This window comes from Schistocerca piceifrons, chromosome 1 (assembly GCF_021461385.2).
Source record: "Schistocerca piceifrons isolate TAMUIC-IGC-003096 chromosome 1, iqSchPice1.1, whole genome shotgun sequence".
In the NCBI taxonomy this organism is placed as follows: domain Eukaryota; kingdom Metazoa; phylum Arthropoda; class Insecta; order Orthoptera; family Acrididae; genus Schistocerca; species Schistocerca piceifrons.
This window is the reverse complement of record NC_060138.1, coordinates 979315435-979332231: the sequence shown is the minus strand read 5'-3', so window position 1 is coordinate 979332231 and position 16797 is coordinate 979315435. Positions and strand designations below refer to the sequence as shown.

The 16797-nt window shown below is 39.5% G+C and overlaps 1 protein-coding gene across 1 annotated transcript in view; it reads left to right on the top strand.

Moving 5' to 3' along the window:
* LOC124774884 (protein TAPT1 homolog) overlaps nt 1-16797 on the top strand; it is a 146689-nt gene that overhangs the window by 67686 nt on the left and 62206 nt on the right. The window contains exons 6-7 of the mRNA XM_047249574.1: nt 8136-8233; nt 8463-8613. Coding sequence (XP_047105530.1) covers nt 8136-8233; nt 8463-8613 — 249 coding nt within the window. The remainder of the gene's footprint in view (nt 1-8135; nt 8234-8462; nt 8614-16797) is intronic.

The window sequence follows — 16797 nt, the reverse complement described above, 5'->3', positions numbered from 1 at the left end:
CCCTCCAAACCTTGCTCCTGAGATGCCTCCTCCTTCATCTATCTCTATTAGCCAGGGAATCTTCTTTTCCTTTATATTTCCTTAATTATGTTTAATCATGTCTATTCTTCTCCTCCCTTCACCATGAGTCTCCCTCATACTCCCTGCTGCCAGCACTCCTATCTAAAATTTGTCTCTTCAATAATGTGTAATTATAACAGTACTTATGATCTACGAATATAAACTCTATATGTATGTATTTTTCCAGGTGTACCTTTCTAATTGTTTATTTCACTTTTTGTACCAGATGTAGTTTAACATGCCTACTAAAACGTATGAATGTAAAATAAGTAGAATGCCTGGTTAGATGTAAGAGAGGGCCTGATGGCCCTAATCTTGCCAGGTTAAATAAATCAATAAATAAATAAAATAAATAAATAAAAAACAGATCTTCCTTGCCTTGTCTCCCAATCATCTACCGTATGCCTGCATACCCACTGTCTGCCCATAAAGGAGCTCTCCTGTCATGACTTAGTACCACCCAGGACTGGAGCAACTAAATCACTTTGTCCACCAGAATCCAGCTACCTCTTGTCATGCCCTGAAATGAGAAATATCGTCCCCACTGTCCTACCTTACCCTACCCTTTCAGTGATATTCTGCCACCCACCCAATGTACACATTATCCTTCTCCATCCATACTGAACCCCTGCTCCCAACCTCTTGCCTCTTGGCACATATCCGTGCAATACACCTAGAAGCAAAATCTGTCCCACACATCCTTCGTCTACCAACTTCTTCAGTCCTGTCACAGGAATCTCCTACTATATCAGACGAAGGGTAAGCTGTGAAATCAGCAATGTGATCTACAAATTAGCTGAAACCACTGTGCTGCTTTCTATGTGGGTATGATTACTTGCAAACTGTCTGTCTGCATGAATTATCACTGCAAACTATGACCAAGAGGCAGCTGGACCACAGAGGTGCTGAGCATGCTGCCCAACATGATGTGCCTCTCTTTAATGACTGCTTCACTGCCTGTGGCATCTGAATTCTTCCCATCAACACCAGCTTTTCTGAACTGCGTGAATGGGAACTCTCCTGTGACATACCTGTTGTTCCTGAAATTCCTCTGGACTCAATCTTTCACAAACATCACCTATTCCATCAAAGGAAGGTGACCTGTGAAATCAGTCATGTGATCTACAAGCTAAGCTGCAACCACTGTGCTGCATTCTATGTGGGCAAGGCCGGTTGGTGTGGTCGAGCGGTTCTAGGCACTTAAGTCTGGAATTGTGTGACCACTACAGTCGCAGGTTCGAATCCTGCCTCGGGCATGGATGTATGTGATGTCCTTAGGTTAGTTAGGTTTAAGTAGTTCTAAGTTCTATGGGACTGATGACCTCAGATGTTAAGTCCCATAGTGCTCAGATCCACTTCAACCATTTGAACCATCTATGTGGGCAAGACAACCAACAAGCTGTCTCTTTGCAAAATGGCCACGAACAAACTGTGTCCAAGAAGCAATTTGCCCAACCTGTTTTTGACCACGCCACTCAACATGATGTCCTTCATGTCAATATCTGCTTCACAGCCTGTGCCATCTGGATCCTTTCCACCATCACCAGCTTTTCTGAATTGCGCAGGTGGGAACTCGCCCTGCAGTATATCCTATGTTCCCATAATCCTCCTGGTTTCAATGTTCATTAGTCAATGTCCTTACCCATGTAGCCCCTTCCGTGTTCCTATTCTAGCACTACATAACTCTCTATTCCACCAATGCACTGAGTCTTTTTACCTCCTCCTTTTTTGCTACGCCCCTCCCTCTCCCCCACACTCTGTCTAGCCTCCCAACTGCACCTAGCTGCCCCACTCTCTGCCTCAACCCTGCATGCTCCTAGCAGCACTTGCTCTCCGCCACCACTATCTTGCTATCCCTCCCCCTCCCTGCCTCAGCCTCCTGCTTACCTCTCCTGGGTCTAGCTGCCAGAGATTGTGCTCTTGTGTGTGTGTGTGTGTGTGTGTGTGTGTGTGTGTGTGTGTTTAATTTTGACAAAGGCCTTGTTGGGCAAAAGCTAATTGTGTGACAGTCTTTTTGTTGTGCCTTTCTGCAACTCAGCATCTCCGCTATATGGTGGACTCAACCTTCATTAGTCTCAGCCCTCCACTTGCCTATCCCCTTTCCCAGCTCCCACTCCAGTACTTACACGCTTTCCTGCCAACACACATACAAAGTCCTTTCCAGTTCTCTGCCCTCCCCCCCCCCCCCCCCCAACCTTCCCCCCCTGTTCCTCCGTCCTCCTGCTTCCCTCAAAGTGCATTCTCTTGAAGCTCCATCTAGCTATCTAATGCCATCTCCTACATGTCCTGCATGGGCTTACAGGCAGCATTAGAATCTTTCCCCACCTGTACTGTGTTACCCCTCCCTCTCCTCAATCCCATGACTCTTTCATACTTCCATTGCCCACCCCAGCTAGACACAGCTACAGTCAGGCCTTAGCACCCAAAGATGACAGAGAGTGTGAGTTTTGCTTGTGTGAATGTGTGAGAGTTTTCTATTTCTGAAGAAGTACATAGTCCAAAAGCTGAATATTTTTAGTATTCTTTCTTTTGTGCCTGTTGCAATTCAATGCCGTCTTTATGTGGTGAGCAGCAATCTATCCTTTTCATGTTGCTGTTATTCTGTCTTGGATTTTCTGTCATTTATTTTCTTTGATAATCAACATTTTGTTAGGTTTTTCTTCATGTCGCCACCAAAGATTTTATGTTTTTTACACAACTACACATGTGTACTTACTCTTGTGACAGTTATAGTGCTGTAGAATAATCATCAACTAAACATGAACTTCATTTCACTTAAAATTTGAGGCATATTGGTTGCACATGGTTGATACTGTGTGAAGTGATCATGAACATCTCAATGATGCACAATGTTCAGTTTCAGTGGCATTATATCAGAGTGGAACTGGGATAGAATTGGAAGTGTTCCTGGGGCACTGTTTACTGGTTAATGTGGCCTGAGGCAGTAGTTCATTCGTATAACTTTCCAGACATAATTGATGAAGGTAGTTACGAAACAAAAATAAATTTTAATTTCTGAATTGAGGCAAATGAAGAATAATTTCTTATATTGTTTCTCTCTCTGACCACTTCTCCATAGGTGACGATGAGTAGCTTTATTTTTATACTGAGGAAACTATCAAGCATACCTGTCGTTATATCAAATTCACATTGTAAAGTACTCAGAAAAGTTGCTGCCAACAATTAGCCCGTCATCAATGTAAATTGCTATGTTTAATCTATTTTCATTCCATTTGCAGTGAAACATATAAAGATATGCAGCACTGCTTTGAAAATCCACTTTCTTCAAGACTTTTGGCGTAGAACCCAGTGATTCAGCAGTATTTTGGCATTCATAGGAATTCAACTAATGCCCATGTATTGTGTCTCTTAAGTGAGTCCATTTCTTCATTAATAGCTTGCATCTATGTTCTCTTCTCATTTGACTGCAGTACGTCAGAAAACACATTTTGGATCTTTATGTTCATAAATACCAACTTTTGTTAGCATCAAGAATTCACCAATTTCCTCCCAGGTTGGTTTTCTTCGTTGTTCTCCAGTTTACCACCTTCAGAAAATTCAGGAGTTTTTGCTTTCCAGGAATTCTGTTGATTATTTGTTACAGTCACCTGTTACTTGTCTTCTCCACAATCAAATGTGCCAAATTGTTGTTCTTTGACTTCCTGTGGTAGCAGACCGCCTATGACCTTTGCCTTCTTGTGCTTTGGGTAACGGATCCAACTATTTCGGGTCTGAGAAATACTGCATTCAACATTATCACTATAGAAGCTGAAAATTGCTCCTGGCTGAAATTTTATGTTATGACTCAAGACTACTTTCCTTCTTTGACTCCAGACTCTGAATTTACCTATGTTGTTGACATACGTAGCAACTTATCCAAAAAACAGCCTTGTCATCAAACTTTGAATAGAAAGATTTGTTTGTACAAATATGTTAACCTGTGCCAAAAATTATGAGGTGATTAAATTTTCCTGTTGTTTGATTGTACCACAGCTCATAAGCACCTCTTCAGCATCAACTACAGCGTGAAGATGGTGCATTGAAGTGTCAAAACTGATAGATACAAAATAAATAAAATCATAAGGACGGCTGTAGGAGTTTCATTTTCTCACAATTGTAAATGTCCGTCGTCTCCAAGACTTCCTGTCAAAAGGACGGACATGCAAAAACAGCTCATAAAGGTTTTTATCTGGAAATGAAGACCTTCCAGTATGGTTTAAGACATAAATGCTGTGTTGCAAGCTTCTGCCTACAATCCTTTTGGCAGTTTACATGCCTTGAACATTGAGCATCAACAATTATTGTACGTGTAGTAACCACAACCAACAGTGGGAACGCCTTGGGCTGTGGATCGAAGCTGCCAGGTGGGGAAGCCGCCGGCGGTGGAGCACGCACCACCGGGTAAACACAGGACGAGTCGGACGACAGACCAACGACAACTGACAACAACTGACCACGACTGACTATGAGCGACACAACAAGGAAGAGATAAACAACGGAGGCTTGTGGAAACCACAACACCAAACACCAAACGTAAATCCACTCAGAACCAGAGCCAGGCATACCGCCGAGATAGAAACGAAATCCATAGCGAGTACCAGACTGGCTGGACTAGGGCAGAGCGGGTCGCTATATAAGAAACTGGAGGGAGCGGCTATTGGCCGCTGTCTGCACGTGGCTTAGCGGTGGCGCCCTCACTGCGCGAGAGCCGCTGCGCGGAATAGCCGCTGCGCGGAATAGCCGCCGCGCGGAATAGCCGCCGCGCGGAATAGCCGCCGCGCGGAATAGCCGCCGCGCGGAATAGCCGCCGCGCGGAATAGCCGCCGCGCGGAATAGCCGCCGCGCGGAATAGCCGCCGCGCGGAATAGCCGCCGCGCGGAATAGCCGCCGCGGAGGCGGAGCCCTCTATGGGCTGACCACGTCCATTTGTTCTGCCGCGTGTTCGACTTCCGCGGCAGAAGGTACTAGAGTACTTTCATGTTCAACTGTACCATTTTGCTCAAGGATATAGGCTGGAAGAATCAATACTCTGTTCCCTTGACGATGATGATGATGAAGTCCCATACTCCTTGACAGAGCGTAGGGGAATGACGCGGGAGACCCGCGCCACCATACTAGGCAAGGTCCTTGTGGAGGTGGTTTGCCATTGCCTTCCTCCGACTGTAATGGTGATGGATGATGATGATGAAGATGAAGATGAAGATGACACAATAACACCCAGTCATCTCAAGGCAGGTGAAAATCCCTGACCCCGCTGGGAATTGTATCCGGGACCCCCTGCTTGGGAAGCAAGGACGCTACTGCAACACCACGAGCTTATCTATGAGAAATTCCTAGATTTTATTGTTATAAAATTCTCTGTCTCAATCACATCTTAATTGTTTAACTCTATGTCCAATGCTTTGTGCTTCATTTAAAAATCTTTTAAGTGCGTCATGTGGTTTCATATTTGTGTTTCAGAAAGAAAATTTGATAGAATTTACTGTAATTAGCTTTAAAACATAATTAATATTTAGCACCTCCAAATGATTCTGTAGTAATTGGTCCAGTGACAGCTCCATGACTTAATTTGCAAGCAACTGTGGAATGATGTTTTAGTTGTTTGAATGGTTTTCTGTGCATTTTTTATAATGTACAACCATTGAAAACTTCATTCTTGTAATGTTTTATATTGATATCAAGTTTCTTCTAGATATTCTTCATGTGTTGGTTATTTTGATCACCAAATCTTTTGTGGTACACCTGGAATCTTTCAGAGGATGTCAATATTAACCATTTATTGATCAAATGCACCCATATTAGTCCTCGTGTTCCCAATGAAACGACTTCAAGAATATCAAATATCTGTTTACAAAACAGAATGCTGTTTTAACTAAGTTGGAATCCATTAGATTCTCAGTGAGTATTCAGATTTAAAAACCAGCAATAGGTCACAAAATCCATCATTTATTGGAACATATCTAGATTGTGACTATTATGTTGTCATTATCAGTACTATTACCAAAGAGTGACTTAGATACCAACGTGCCAGAGCATAAAAACTGATAAATGACACAGCCCTTATGTGACTGACATAAAACTCAATTTTTGTGTCATGTATCAGTGTCAATGCTTTACTAATCGCACCAATGATGACTATGTGACAGTCAAAATGTAGATCTGTTCCAATAAATGATGGATTTTGTGATTGATGTTTTCCTTTAAATTTGAAAGTACTGTTTATTTGAAGTGTTGATATTATAACGTAAATTCTTCCCCTTCAACTCTTCCCCTTCAACTCTTCCGGCAGGAGGAGGACCCACTGGCTCCGAAAGCATGTGGAAGTTAAATACTTTTTTGTATGTGTTCCCCTGCTGCCACTAGGTGAAGAGATTTTTTTTGTGTGTCAATTTACATTATGTTTAAAGGGATATACTTCATAGCACCACTGCCTCTATACCATTTATTTTCAGCAATGTAGTTTCCAGTTGATGCACATGTGATTCATGAAGTAAATGCAGCAGTTCTGCTTATCTTCTCCTTTTGCCACATGTTAGTGTTGTCTGCTCCCCAGTCCCCTAGTTTTTTTGCACTTATTACGTAGACATTTTTATCTGCTCTTTCTTTTGTCATCTTCTTTCAATTATTATTTTGTTCCCTTTCATGTGTTAGAAACAACGGATGTAATAGATTGCATTGTATTTTGTTCATTCAATCCAGTGAGGAAATTCAAACTCTGGTGTTCTGACGATATTGTGTGCCATAGATCTTTAAATTTTCGTATTCCATTCCCAGCATAGGCATGACTTGACCATTTAATATTTCTTCAGACAATGCATTCTTTTCATGTTTTGCTACTTTATCATATAGATCTATAAATAACTTCTGCAGCTTAGCTGCATGTGTGCTAATATCTTCCATTTTGTCATGTCAGACCTGGGGGGGGGGGGGGGGGGGGGGATATTCAATTAGCTTGTTAAGCATTGCATGCTGCTATGTTCAAATCGTGCTGCTTGTAGTTTGTTCCATGCTTCTGTAGCATTATTGCACATTAACGTAGTTCAACAACTGGTTTACTTAGCACGCTTGCTATCAGACGTTGTCCTTTTCCCATCCTTCATTGTTGCCTATGGTTCAGTAATTGGTTCTCATGACAACACCACATCTTTGTGCATACCATAACTAAAGGCTTCAAGTTCATATGGGGGTCAGTAGTTGCATCAACCACCTGTCTTATGTGCTCAGAACCATATATCAGAGTACTGCTCTTCTTAAAGCAGATAAGACAGGTTGCTGACACAATTACTTAGCTCTGAAGATAATCGTGAGCGATCAAAACATATAATCTAATTAAAAATGTGTAACTGAAATTGAGCAATAGATGAGGATTATCCTGAAAATGTATTATAAAGAGTTTCTATAAAAAAGACATTTTGAAAATACCATGGCATAATAGTTTACACTGAACCCTTAAACGGTTTTCCTTTATTACGATAATTATGAACATAAAAGTAAAGATTCTAACAATTTAGTGTTTTAGTGTGTATTAGATCCATCTGATTTGGTAGTTGTTTGTACTGACTGAGGCAGCACAGTGGATGAGATATTTGATTCACATTTTAGAGGAGCAGGGCTCAAATTCCTTTACAGCTGTAATAATTTAAAATTTCCATAGTTTTCGTGAATTTCTTTGTGGATGTTTGAGAAGTTTTCTTTAAAAAGTCCATTGGCAAGTTCTTGCATATTGTTGTCCAACTTTTGCTCTGCTTGATGTCCTTGTTGTCAGTGGTATGTAAAATCTTAATTTTTATTCCTTCTCTTCTCCTTTATTTCCTAGTGTTGAGTTTATTAGTGCTGCTAATTCTCAACTGCACCTGGTTTATCATCAGCACTCAAGGGGCATAGAACATATGATGAATGCTTTCACCTCCAGTATGTACAATCGTCAAGTGAAGTGTTTTAATTTCTTGATAAACTCTTCAGAAAAGTTGCAAAAAAATTAAAAAAAGAGTATATGTTGTAACATTTATATTTGTATCTGTGGAGAGAAACTGTTAGGGAAAATTTTTGTGTTGTTACTCCTTGACTTATAACAGTATTACACAGCTTACTTGTGCTGTTTCAAGCTACAACTCTCAATGTAGCTATAAACTCCAACAATAAAGCTCTATTAACAATTATGATGTCAAATAATGTAAGTGCAATTCATTATTAACTGATAATTTTATGACTAAAATTGACGGGTAGTTCACAGCCAAAATTGGAAATGGTAAATGGTAATGGTTCTGTCTTCAGTTATGTGCCATAATGAAATGAAATTTTGTTTTACTGTTAACCATAGAACAGTGTACCATTAAGTGAAAGTGGTGTTAAATCTAAGCTGAAAAAAATTTTTGTGTCTTACTTAAACAATTTTTTTTCAGTTTGTTGAATTGAAGGGAAGTGTCTTCAAGAAATTTGATAAAAATAATCTGTTCCAAGTGTCATGTAGTGATGTCCGTGAACGTTTCCATTTATTTGTGCTGTTATTTATTGTAGTACTGCAGACTATGAAGGAGTACTCCTGGAAAGAAGGTAATGTGTTCTTATTTTTTCTATATATTTTTCTAGTTGTTTGAAAGGAACATATAATATTGAAAGAATTGCCACAGTCATTACCTAATAACTAAAAATGGGTCAGGCATAGTTCATTTGTCACTTACAAATTTGATGGCTCATTGTGCTGGGATGAAGAGAAACCAGAATGCTTGTTACACATTGAGAAGTTTGTAGAACATATTGTACATTAATTCTGGTTCATTTTCAGACCAGTAGGAATATCTGCTTACGACCAAATGGTATGTTTTTGAGCACCCATCTTGCAAAAGACTTTCTGAAAAAATAAATTTTGGTTTTCTCTGTTGCAAAGCATGATATTTATCTACTTCACGTAACAGCACACTTGTGAACACTTGTCGCTACTTCTTGAACACGTGCATTATTCGCTTTTGTGATGGCAAATATCTTACGTGTTTATAAAGTTGCTTTGCTAGGTACTCTTCATCATTTGTAGAAGCAGATGCATTGTATATTTCTGACCACAAAAGCAATTTTCTCTATGCTTCAGCCTGTCACAAAATATCAACTACTGTCAACACATCTGACCTTTTGTTATCCATAACAATCACAAGTAGTACTCCCATTGGTTTCTATCGGAATTACTGAAATTTCTTAGGAAATATCATTTTATATTATCCAGAATCAAATACCAGTTATGAGAGCAGATATGTCAAGTATTAACACTTCACCAGAAATGCTGTTTACTGAGTGCACATGAAAGAACACGTGGAGCTGAACAGTCTATCTCAACAGAATGTGTTCTTGTTTGTACACACATCAATATTTTTTCCATTATTTATCCATTGTGTTCTGTAGATCCATCAGGAAGGATAACCTTCCATAATGTGGAATTAGTCAAGGTATACATGGACAAAAGACTAATCACAGAAACTTAATCTGTACCTTTTATTAACAGTCATACAAAATTACACTACTAAATATAATACTAACTGGATTTAATCAGTTAAATTAGAAAGAAAGCTATTGCTTTGAAAATAGGTGTCTCCTCATTTAAACTGTATAACTGTTCTGTACCTGCTATTGGTGGTTTAATATGTACTTGATCACAATGGTATTTTGCAAAGAAAATACTTAACTGCATTTGTAAATACGTAGTCCTGTTTAGGGTACATTACCACTTGTCATGTAGCTTTACAATGAACATCTACTTATGTAGATAACAAAATTTTTGAATCCCTGAATTCAAGAATCCAGACACTTTGTGTAAAAGGTGAACTGGGAGCTTTTTGAATGTCTTCTCACGAGAGTACACACCTTGATTCAGAATGGCAGACAAGGTCCACTCAAAAACTGTATTTGTCTCTCATGTTATGATTGTGCAGTAGTAGTTCATTTATTATGTTGTTGTTGTGGTCTTCAGTCCTGAGACTGGTTTGATGCAGCTCTCCATGCTACTCTATCCTGTGCAAGCTTCTTCATCTCCCAGTACTTACTGCAACCTACATCCTTCTGAATCTGCTTAGTGTATTCATCTCTTGGTCTCCCTCTATGATTTTTACCCTCCACGCTGCCCTCTAATGCTAAATTTGTGATCCCTTGATGCCTCAGAACATGTCCTACCAACCAGTCCCTTCTTCTTGTCAAGTTGTGCCACAAACTCCTCTTCTCCCCAATTCTATTCAATACCTCCTCATTAGTTATGTGATCTACCCATTTAATCTTCAGCATTCTTCTGTAGCACCACATTTCGAAAGCTTCTATTCTCTTCTTGTCCAAACTATTTATCGTCCATGTTTCACTTCCATACTTGGCTACACGTCATACAAATACTTTCAGAAACGACTTCCTAACACTTAAATCTATACTCGATGTTAACAAATTTCTCTTCTTCAGAAACGCTTTCCTTGCCATTGACAGTCTACATTTTATATCGTCTCTACTTTGACCATCATCAGTTATTTTGCTCCGCAAATAGCAAAACTCCTTTACTGCTTTAAGTGTCTCATTTCCTAATCCAATGCCCTCAGCATCACCCGACTTAATTCGACTACATTCCATTATCCTCGTTTTGCTTTTGTTGATGTTCATCTTATATCCTCCTTTCAAGACAATGTCCATTCCGTTCAACTGCTATTCCAAGTCCTTTGCTGTCTCTGACAGAATTACAATGTCATCGGCGAACCTCAAGGTTTTTATTTCTTCTCCATGGATTTTAATACCTACTCCAAATTTTTCTTTTGTTTCCTTCACTGCTTGCTCAATATACAGATTGAATAACATTGGGGAGAGGCTACAACCCTGTCTCACTCCCTTCCCAACCACTGCTTCCCTTTCATACACCTCAATTCTTATAACTGCCATCTGGTTTCTGTATAAATTGTAAATAGACTTTCGCTCTCTGTATTTTACCCCTGCCACCTTTAGAATTTGAAAGAGAGTATTCCAGTCAACATTGCCAAAAGCTTTCTCTAAGTCTACAAATGCTAGAAATGTAGCTTTGCCTTTCCTTAATCTTTCTTCTAAGATAAGTCATAAGGCCAGTATTGCCTCACGTGTTCCAATATTTCTACGGAATCCAAACTGATCTTCTCCAAGATTGGCTTCTACTAGTTTTTCCATTCGTCTGTAAAGAATTCGCGTTAGTATTTTGCAGCCGTGACTTATTAAACTAATAGTTCGGTAATTTTCACATCTGTCAACACCTGCTTTCTTTGGGATTGATGGAATACTCTCTTTGAAATCCTGATGGCAGCAAGGGGAAAATACAGGGAGCAAAAGGCTATTTACAACTTGTACAGAAACCAGGTTGCAGTAATTAGAGTCGAGGGGCATGAAAGGGAAGCAGTGGTAGAGAATGGTGTGATACGGTACTGTAGTCTATCCATTATGTTGTTCAATTTGCAGATTGAGCAAGCAGTAAAGGAAACAAAAGAAAAATTTGTAGTAGGAATTAAAATCCAGGGAGAAGAAATAAAACCTTTGAGGTTTGCTGATGACATAATTATGTCAGAGACAGCAAGGGACTTTGAAGAGCAGTTGAACGGAATAGATAGTATCTTGAAAGGAGGATATAAAATGTATATCAACAAAAGCAAAATGAGGATATAAAATGAATATCAACAAAAGCAAAGTGAGGATAATGGAATGTAATCAAATTAAAGAGGCTGTTTGGGCAGCAAAATAACTGATGATAGCCGAAGTAGAGAGGATATGAAATTTATACTGGCAATGGCAAGAAAAGCGTTTCTCAAGAATAGAAGTTTGTTAACATCAAATGTAGATTTAAGTGTTATGAAGTCTTTTCTGAAAGTATTTGTCTGGAGTGTAGCCATGTGTAAAAGTGAAACATGGGCAATAAACAGTTTAGACAAGAGAGGTATAGAAGCTTTTGAAATGTGGTGCTACAGAAGAATACAGAAGGTTAGATCTGTAGCTGTGACTAATGAGGAGGTACTGAATGGAACTGGGGAGAAAATAAAATTTGTGTCACAACCTGAGTAGAAGAAGGGATCTGTTGGCAGGGCACATTCTGAGATATCAAGGGATCACCAATTTAATACTGGAGGAAGACATGGTGGGTACAAATTGTAGAGGGAGACCAAGAGATGAATACAGAAGCAGGTTCAGAAGGAAGTAGGTTGCAGTAGTTACTTAGAGCTGAAGAGGCTTTCACAGAATAGCATAGCATAGAGAGCTGCATCAACCCAGTCTTTGAACTGAAGGCAACAACAACAATAGCAACACCTTTAAACCAGTTGTAGGCCTTTTTACATATCGTCTAAGTTGCCTCTCCCAAGGTTAAGTTCAGATTCTTAATTAGTAGGTTTTTGTCAATCAGCAAACATTACAGTTTTTGAACTGCCCTTCAAAACTGTTACAAAATTATTTAGACAGCTGGAAAACAAGATTGGGCTCAGTATCAATCTTTTGTAGGATCCCACATTGTGTTCCATGTTATGCCCATAAATAAGCAGGTACCAGAAGCTTACAGAAACTAGGAATGTTAAATGATAATTAACTGCAAGAGGCAGGAATCAAACCGGAGGCCTTCATTTTACCAGCAAGTAACTATAATTGCTAAACCATGACAGACACTGTACAAGATGTGATTAAGCATTGTGTTGTAGTAGTTAGCACGCTGGATTCGCACTTGGGAGGATGACGGTTCCATTCCCCATCCGGCCATCTAGAACTAGGTTTTCTGTAATTTTCCTAAATTGCCCAGGGCAAATACTGGTGTGGTTCCTTTGGAAGGGCATGGCTAGTTTCCTTCCCCATCTTTTCATGATCTAAGCTTGTACTCCATCTCTAGTGACCCCACTGTCAGTGAGACATTAAATTCTAATCTTTCTTCCTTCCTCCCTTCCTTCCACACTATGTGACATTGCTCCCCTCCTTGCAAAACAGTGACTTACTGTTTTGGAGTGGACTATATGTTCCCGGATCTGGACATAGTCTGTGGTCCTATGTATGAGTAAATGTTCGTATTCTAAACGTGACACATTCTAACAACCCTACCACAACAAAGGTCAAAATTTAATAATGATTGTGGTGTTGCTCACGCTGCTAAATACTGCATTTTCGGGCAACAACAAAGTTATTATGTGGCAGGTGTCATTAGAACACAGTTAATAAAGTCATTTCATGTAATAATAAATAAACTAGGCACTCATCTTTTCGTGTTTCCCACTCTGGTCTCGTTGTAAAATCATGGCTCAATCATCGAAAATCTAGGTGGTGGTGATTCCAAGCTCGGATGCAAAGAGGCCTAGGTTTTATTCTGCGATATTCAAAAGTTTTGTAGATGCGCTTCACAAACCATTCTTGAAGATTACCCTTTTGCAAGACAGTGGTGATGTAAAAAAGTAATCAGCACTCCGAATTTAAGTTACACTTCTTTTTTATTACTTTTGCTGCAATATCGCGTAACACACAAAACATCACTTCACAATGCAAAACATACTTGAAAACGTCTTCCTCACTGTTAAAGTTCACATTTTATAAACCGGCTACAATATGCGTCTTTCCAACATGACGTCCGAGACTTGACTTTCTCAAGGTCCGACTCTCTAAATCTAACTAACTAGTAATCGCTTACGCGCCCAAAAATCAGAGTTACAAGTACATCAAAGATCATAGTGACAAAAGAAAAAAATACACACAAGAATAATATCATTGCAATATAAACATATCGATGAATCGAAGTACTTCTACATTAATGAAATCAAATCTGAATGTTGTCTCAGAAATATGTCAACTACTTTAAAGAAACACAGTAGAATATTACTCGTATCGAGAGGTTCAGGTGAGGTGCCGTAATGGTTACGTAATTAAAGTACCATTACAACGTCCTCATGGTCACTGCAACACTTAAACAGAATTATCTCCATTAAGGCTTTGTATTCATTGGACAGGTTAAGCAGGTCTTCATGTTCCTTGTATCAGAAGCCCATATCATTAATCTGTGCGTCAGGACTATGATATGACTTAACGTGAAGGGCGTAGATGTCTTCACTTCATTGGTAATGTCTGACAAACAATATAGGATTTGGCATGAACCACCGTTCCACACAGTTATAAGAATCCTTATCAGATCACCTATGTCATAGGTTACAGATTAGTTTTTGGCATTACAAAGTGCAGAGTCAGTGTCCTAGCTCCGTATGCATGCCAGCTGTTTATTTCTTCAGTTCCAGTGATGAGCTTTTAGATATAATCATCCTGACCATTGTCAGGCTGAAATAAATACAAAGTATCCACTCATTGTTTCAGCTCCGTGACTTTCTATCAGTAAAAATTACACGAAACCTGTAGTCTATTGCATGTATTGTGTGCGTATGTCAGAACAAGCAGTCTCCCTGTTCAGTGATAACATACATCAAGAGAGCAATCTGCCAACATCTTATTAAAATGTTCACTGAGGCCGTTCATTTGCAGGTGGTTGACATTTGTAGAGAATGTTGCTTTGAAAATACTTCTGATACCAATCTTGACTGAAACGCTTCTACACAGTAAGATATCATTGCATGTGGGCTTGGGCACTGTGCTTGAGAATTATGTCTTGTACAAGAAACATGGTGATTTCCAGAGTTTCAGCCATTAGTAAACCCTTGGTGACAGCTGAGTGGGTGAGATAATGAGTATACACCATTATCCATTGATTTCCATTGACACTTCAATTACATTTCTGTGAAATGGGGCTACTGCTGGAGGAATTGGTACTAGATGTTCTGGAAGTAACTGAGGCACATGGTTCCAATGTTGAAATTCTGTACAGCGGCTTACATAATGTCTGGCAGATTAGTAGAAGTTTGGTCAAGAAAATATTTCAGTATGTCTGATGGTAATGAACTGGAATGTTGAGTGTCAATTTGACAATATTCTTCCCATTGGGTCACAATTTATTTTATACAATGTTTGTTCCATCTGTCGATCTGACTTTTCCGGTGCTCCTCAGATGGTTGCTCCTCAGATGGTTTCTGCTAAAGGCACTTGGCATCCTTGTGTTTGGATCCATTTTTTATACTCATATGATATTGTATTATTGAAGTATCAATCAGTACCCATGTTACCAATCATCGTGATCCTTCTTGGTTCTCTGCCAGCTTAATTAATGGTGGTCAGTCACAATAGAGGGTGGCCTGTTGTAAAATAAAATTGGAACTTATCTATGGTCCAAACGATGACAAGGCACTCTCTCTCACTCATAGAGTAATTTTAATCAGAGTAGAAGAGTATTTTGTGTGTGTGTGTGTGTGTGTGTGTGTGTGTGTGTGTGTGTGTGTGTGCATATGCACATTTTTGTTTTCACTCTTTTAATGGCATCTTATTCACTCTTTTAATGGCACCTTCTTGGATTTGCACCAGAACAGCACCTGTCACATATCAGTGTGTTGTTCCATTTTGGCATTCTTGTCGAGAAGCGCTAAAACTAGTGAAGATGTCAGCACCTCATCGAGGAAACACAAAGACGTTGCTTGCCCCTTTACCCCAAGGAAATGTGGTTTGTCCCTTACTGAATTTCTTGTAATTGTGCTGTACAACTGAAATCCTTCATGACGTGTCTGTAGTAACAACTTGTTCTGAGGGAGCCTCTCATCACACATGTACTGAGAAATTGGAAAATATGTTATGGCTGCTACTTTGCCTGGATCGGGAGGAACTCCATTTCTTTTAACTAGGTACAGCAAGATGTTTATTCTGGGCGGTGAAGAGACATTTCTCAAATTCAAGCAAAGACCTGCATCTATGACACCTATCAGTGTAGTTATCAGATGACTTAGATACTCTTCAAATATGTTCAGGAAGGCAATAACTTCATCTAAGCACCAAAGACATATTGTCCATGTAAGATATCAAAACGAGTTGTCCATCTTGTGTTCAAAGATGGCTATAGCAGTGCACAGATCAAACAATGTAACTCATAGAGTACTTCAGTTTTCATGAAAAGCAGTCTTCACCAATTCAGCCTCGTCAGCTTCAATCTACCGTTGGCCATTCAGCATATCTATAGTGTGACATGCTTTCTTTCCCAATCCAAGGGCTCATCAGTTCCTAATATTAGATAGAAGGGAACACCGAGTCTCCTCTGACAACTGACTGAAGTACTGTGTGATGGGAGGATGACTGAGCTTACCTTCTTGGACTGCTTTAGCTGTACCTATACACCTACCTTTATGGATGGGTTGTGGCTGTTCATGGCAGTTGACTCCGAATTCTCCTTGTCCACTCTTGGTGGTTATGGTCGGTATGGCTGTGTAAATTTCTTTGGTGTAGATGAGTATCTTTTTGCACTCAACTAGAACTTCACAGTTTGATTGGGCATTCAGACTGTTGATTAGGTCATGTTTCATTGATGATATTGGTGGAATAAATGTGTCTTCAAGGTTAGACAATAATGCAGACAAATTGTTGTTGCATGGACATGTTGGGAGTAGTTTCATCAGTTCGGAACTTCAGTCGCCCATAGTCTGTGACTGCTTGTAATGCCTGCAGGAAGACCCATCAGTGAATAACATTATGGCTGCAAATGGACAACACGTTTATAGATGAACATATAGTTAATGACATCAGTAATATTAAGTAAGAAAAACACTTCCTAATATTCTGTTAAAGTATATTTCTTTGGTTATGAACCAGTTTCAGGTTGCAATGTCCCACTGGTTCTTGACTGTGATATCGGGTGGTGAAGTAAAATCT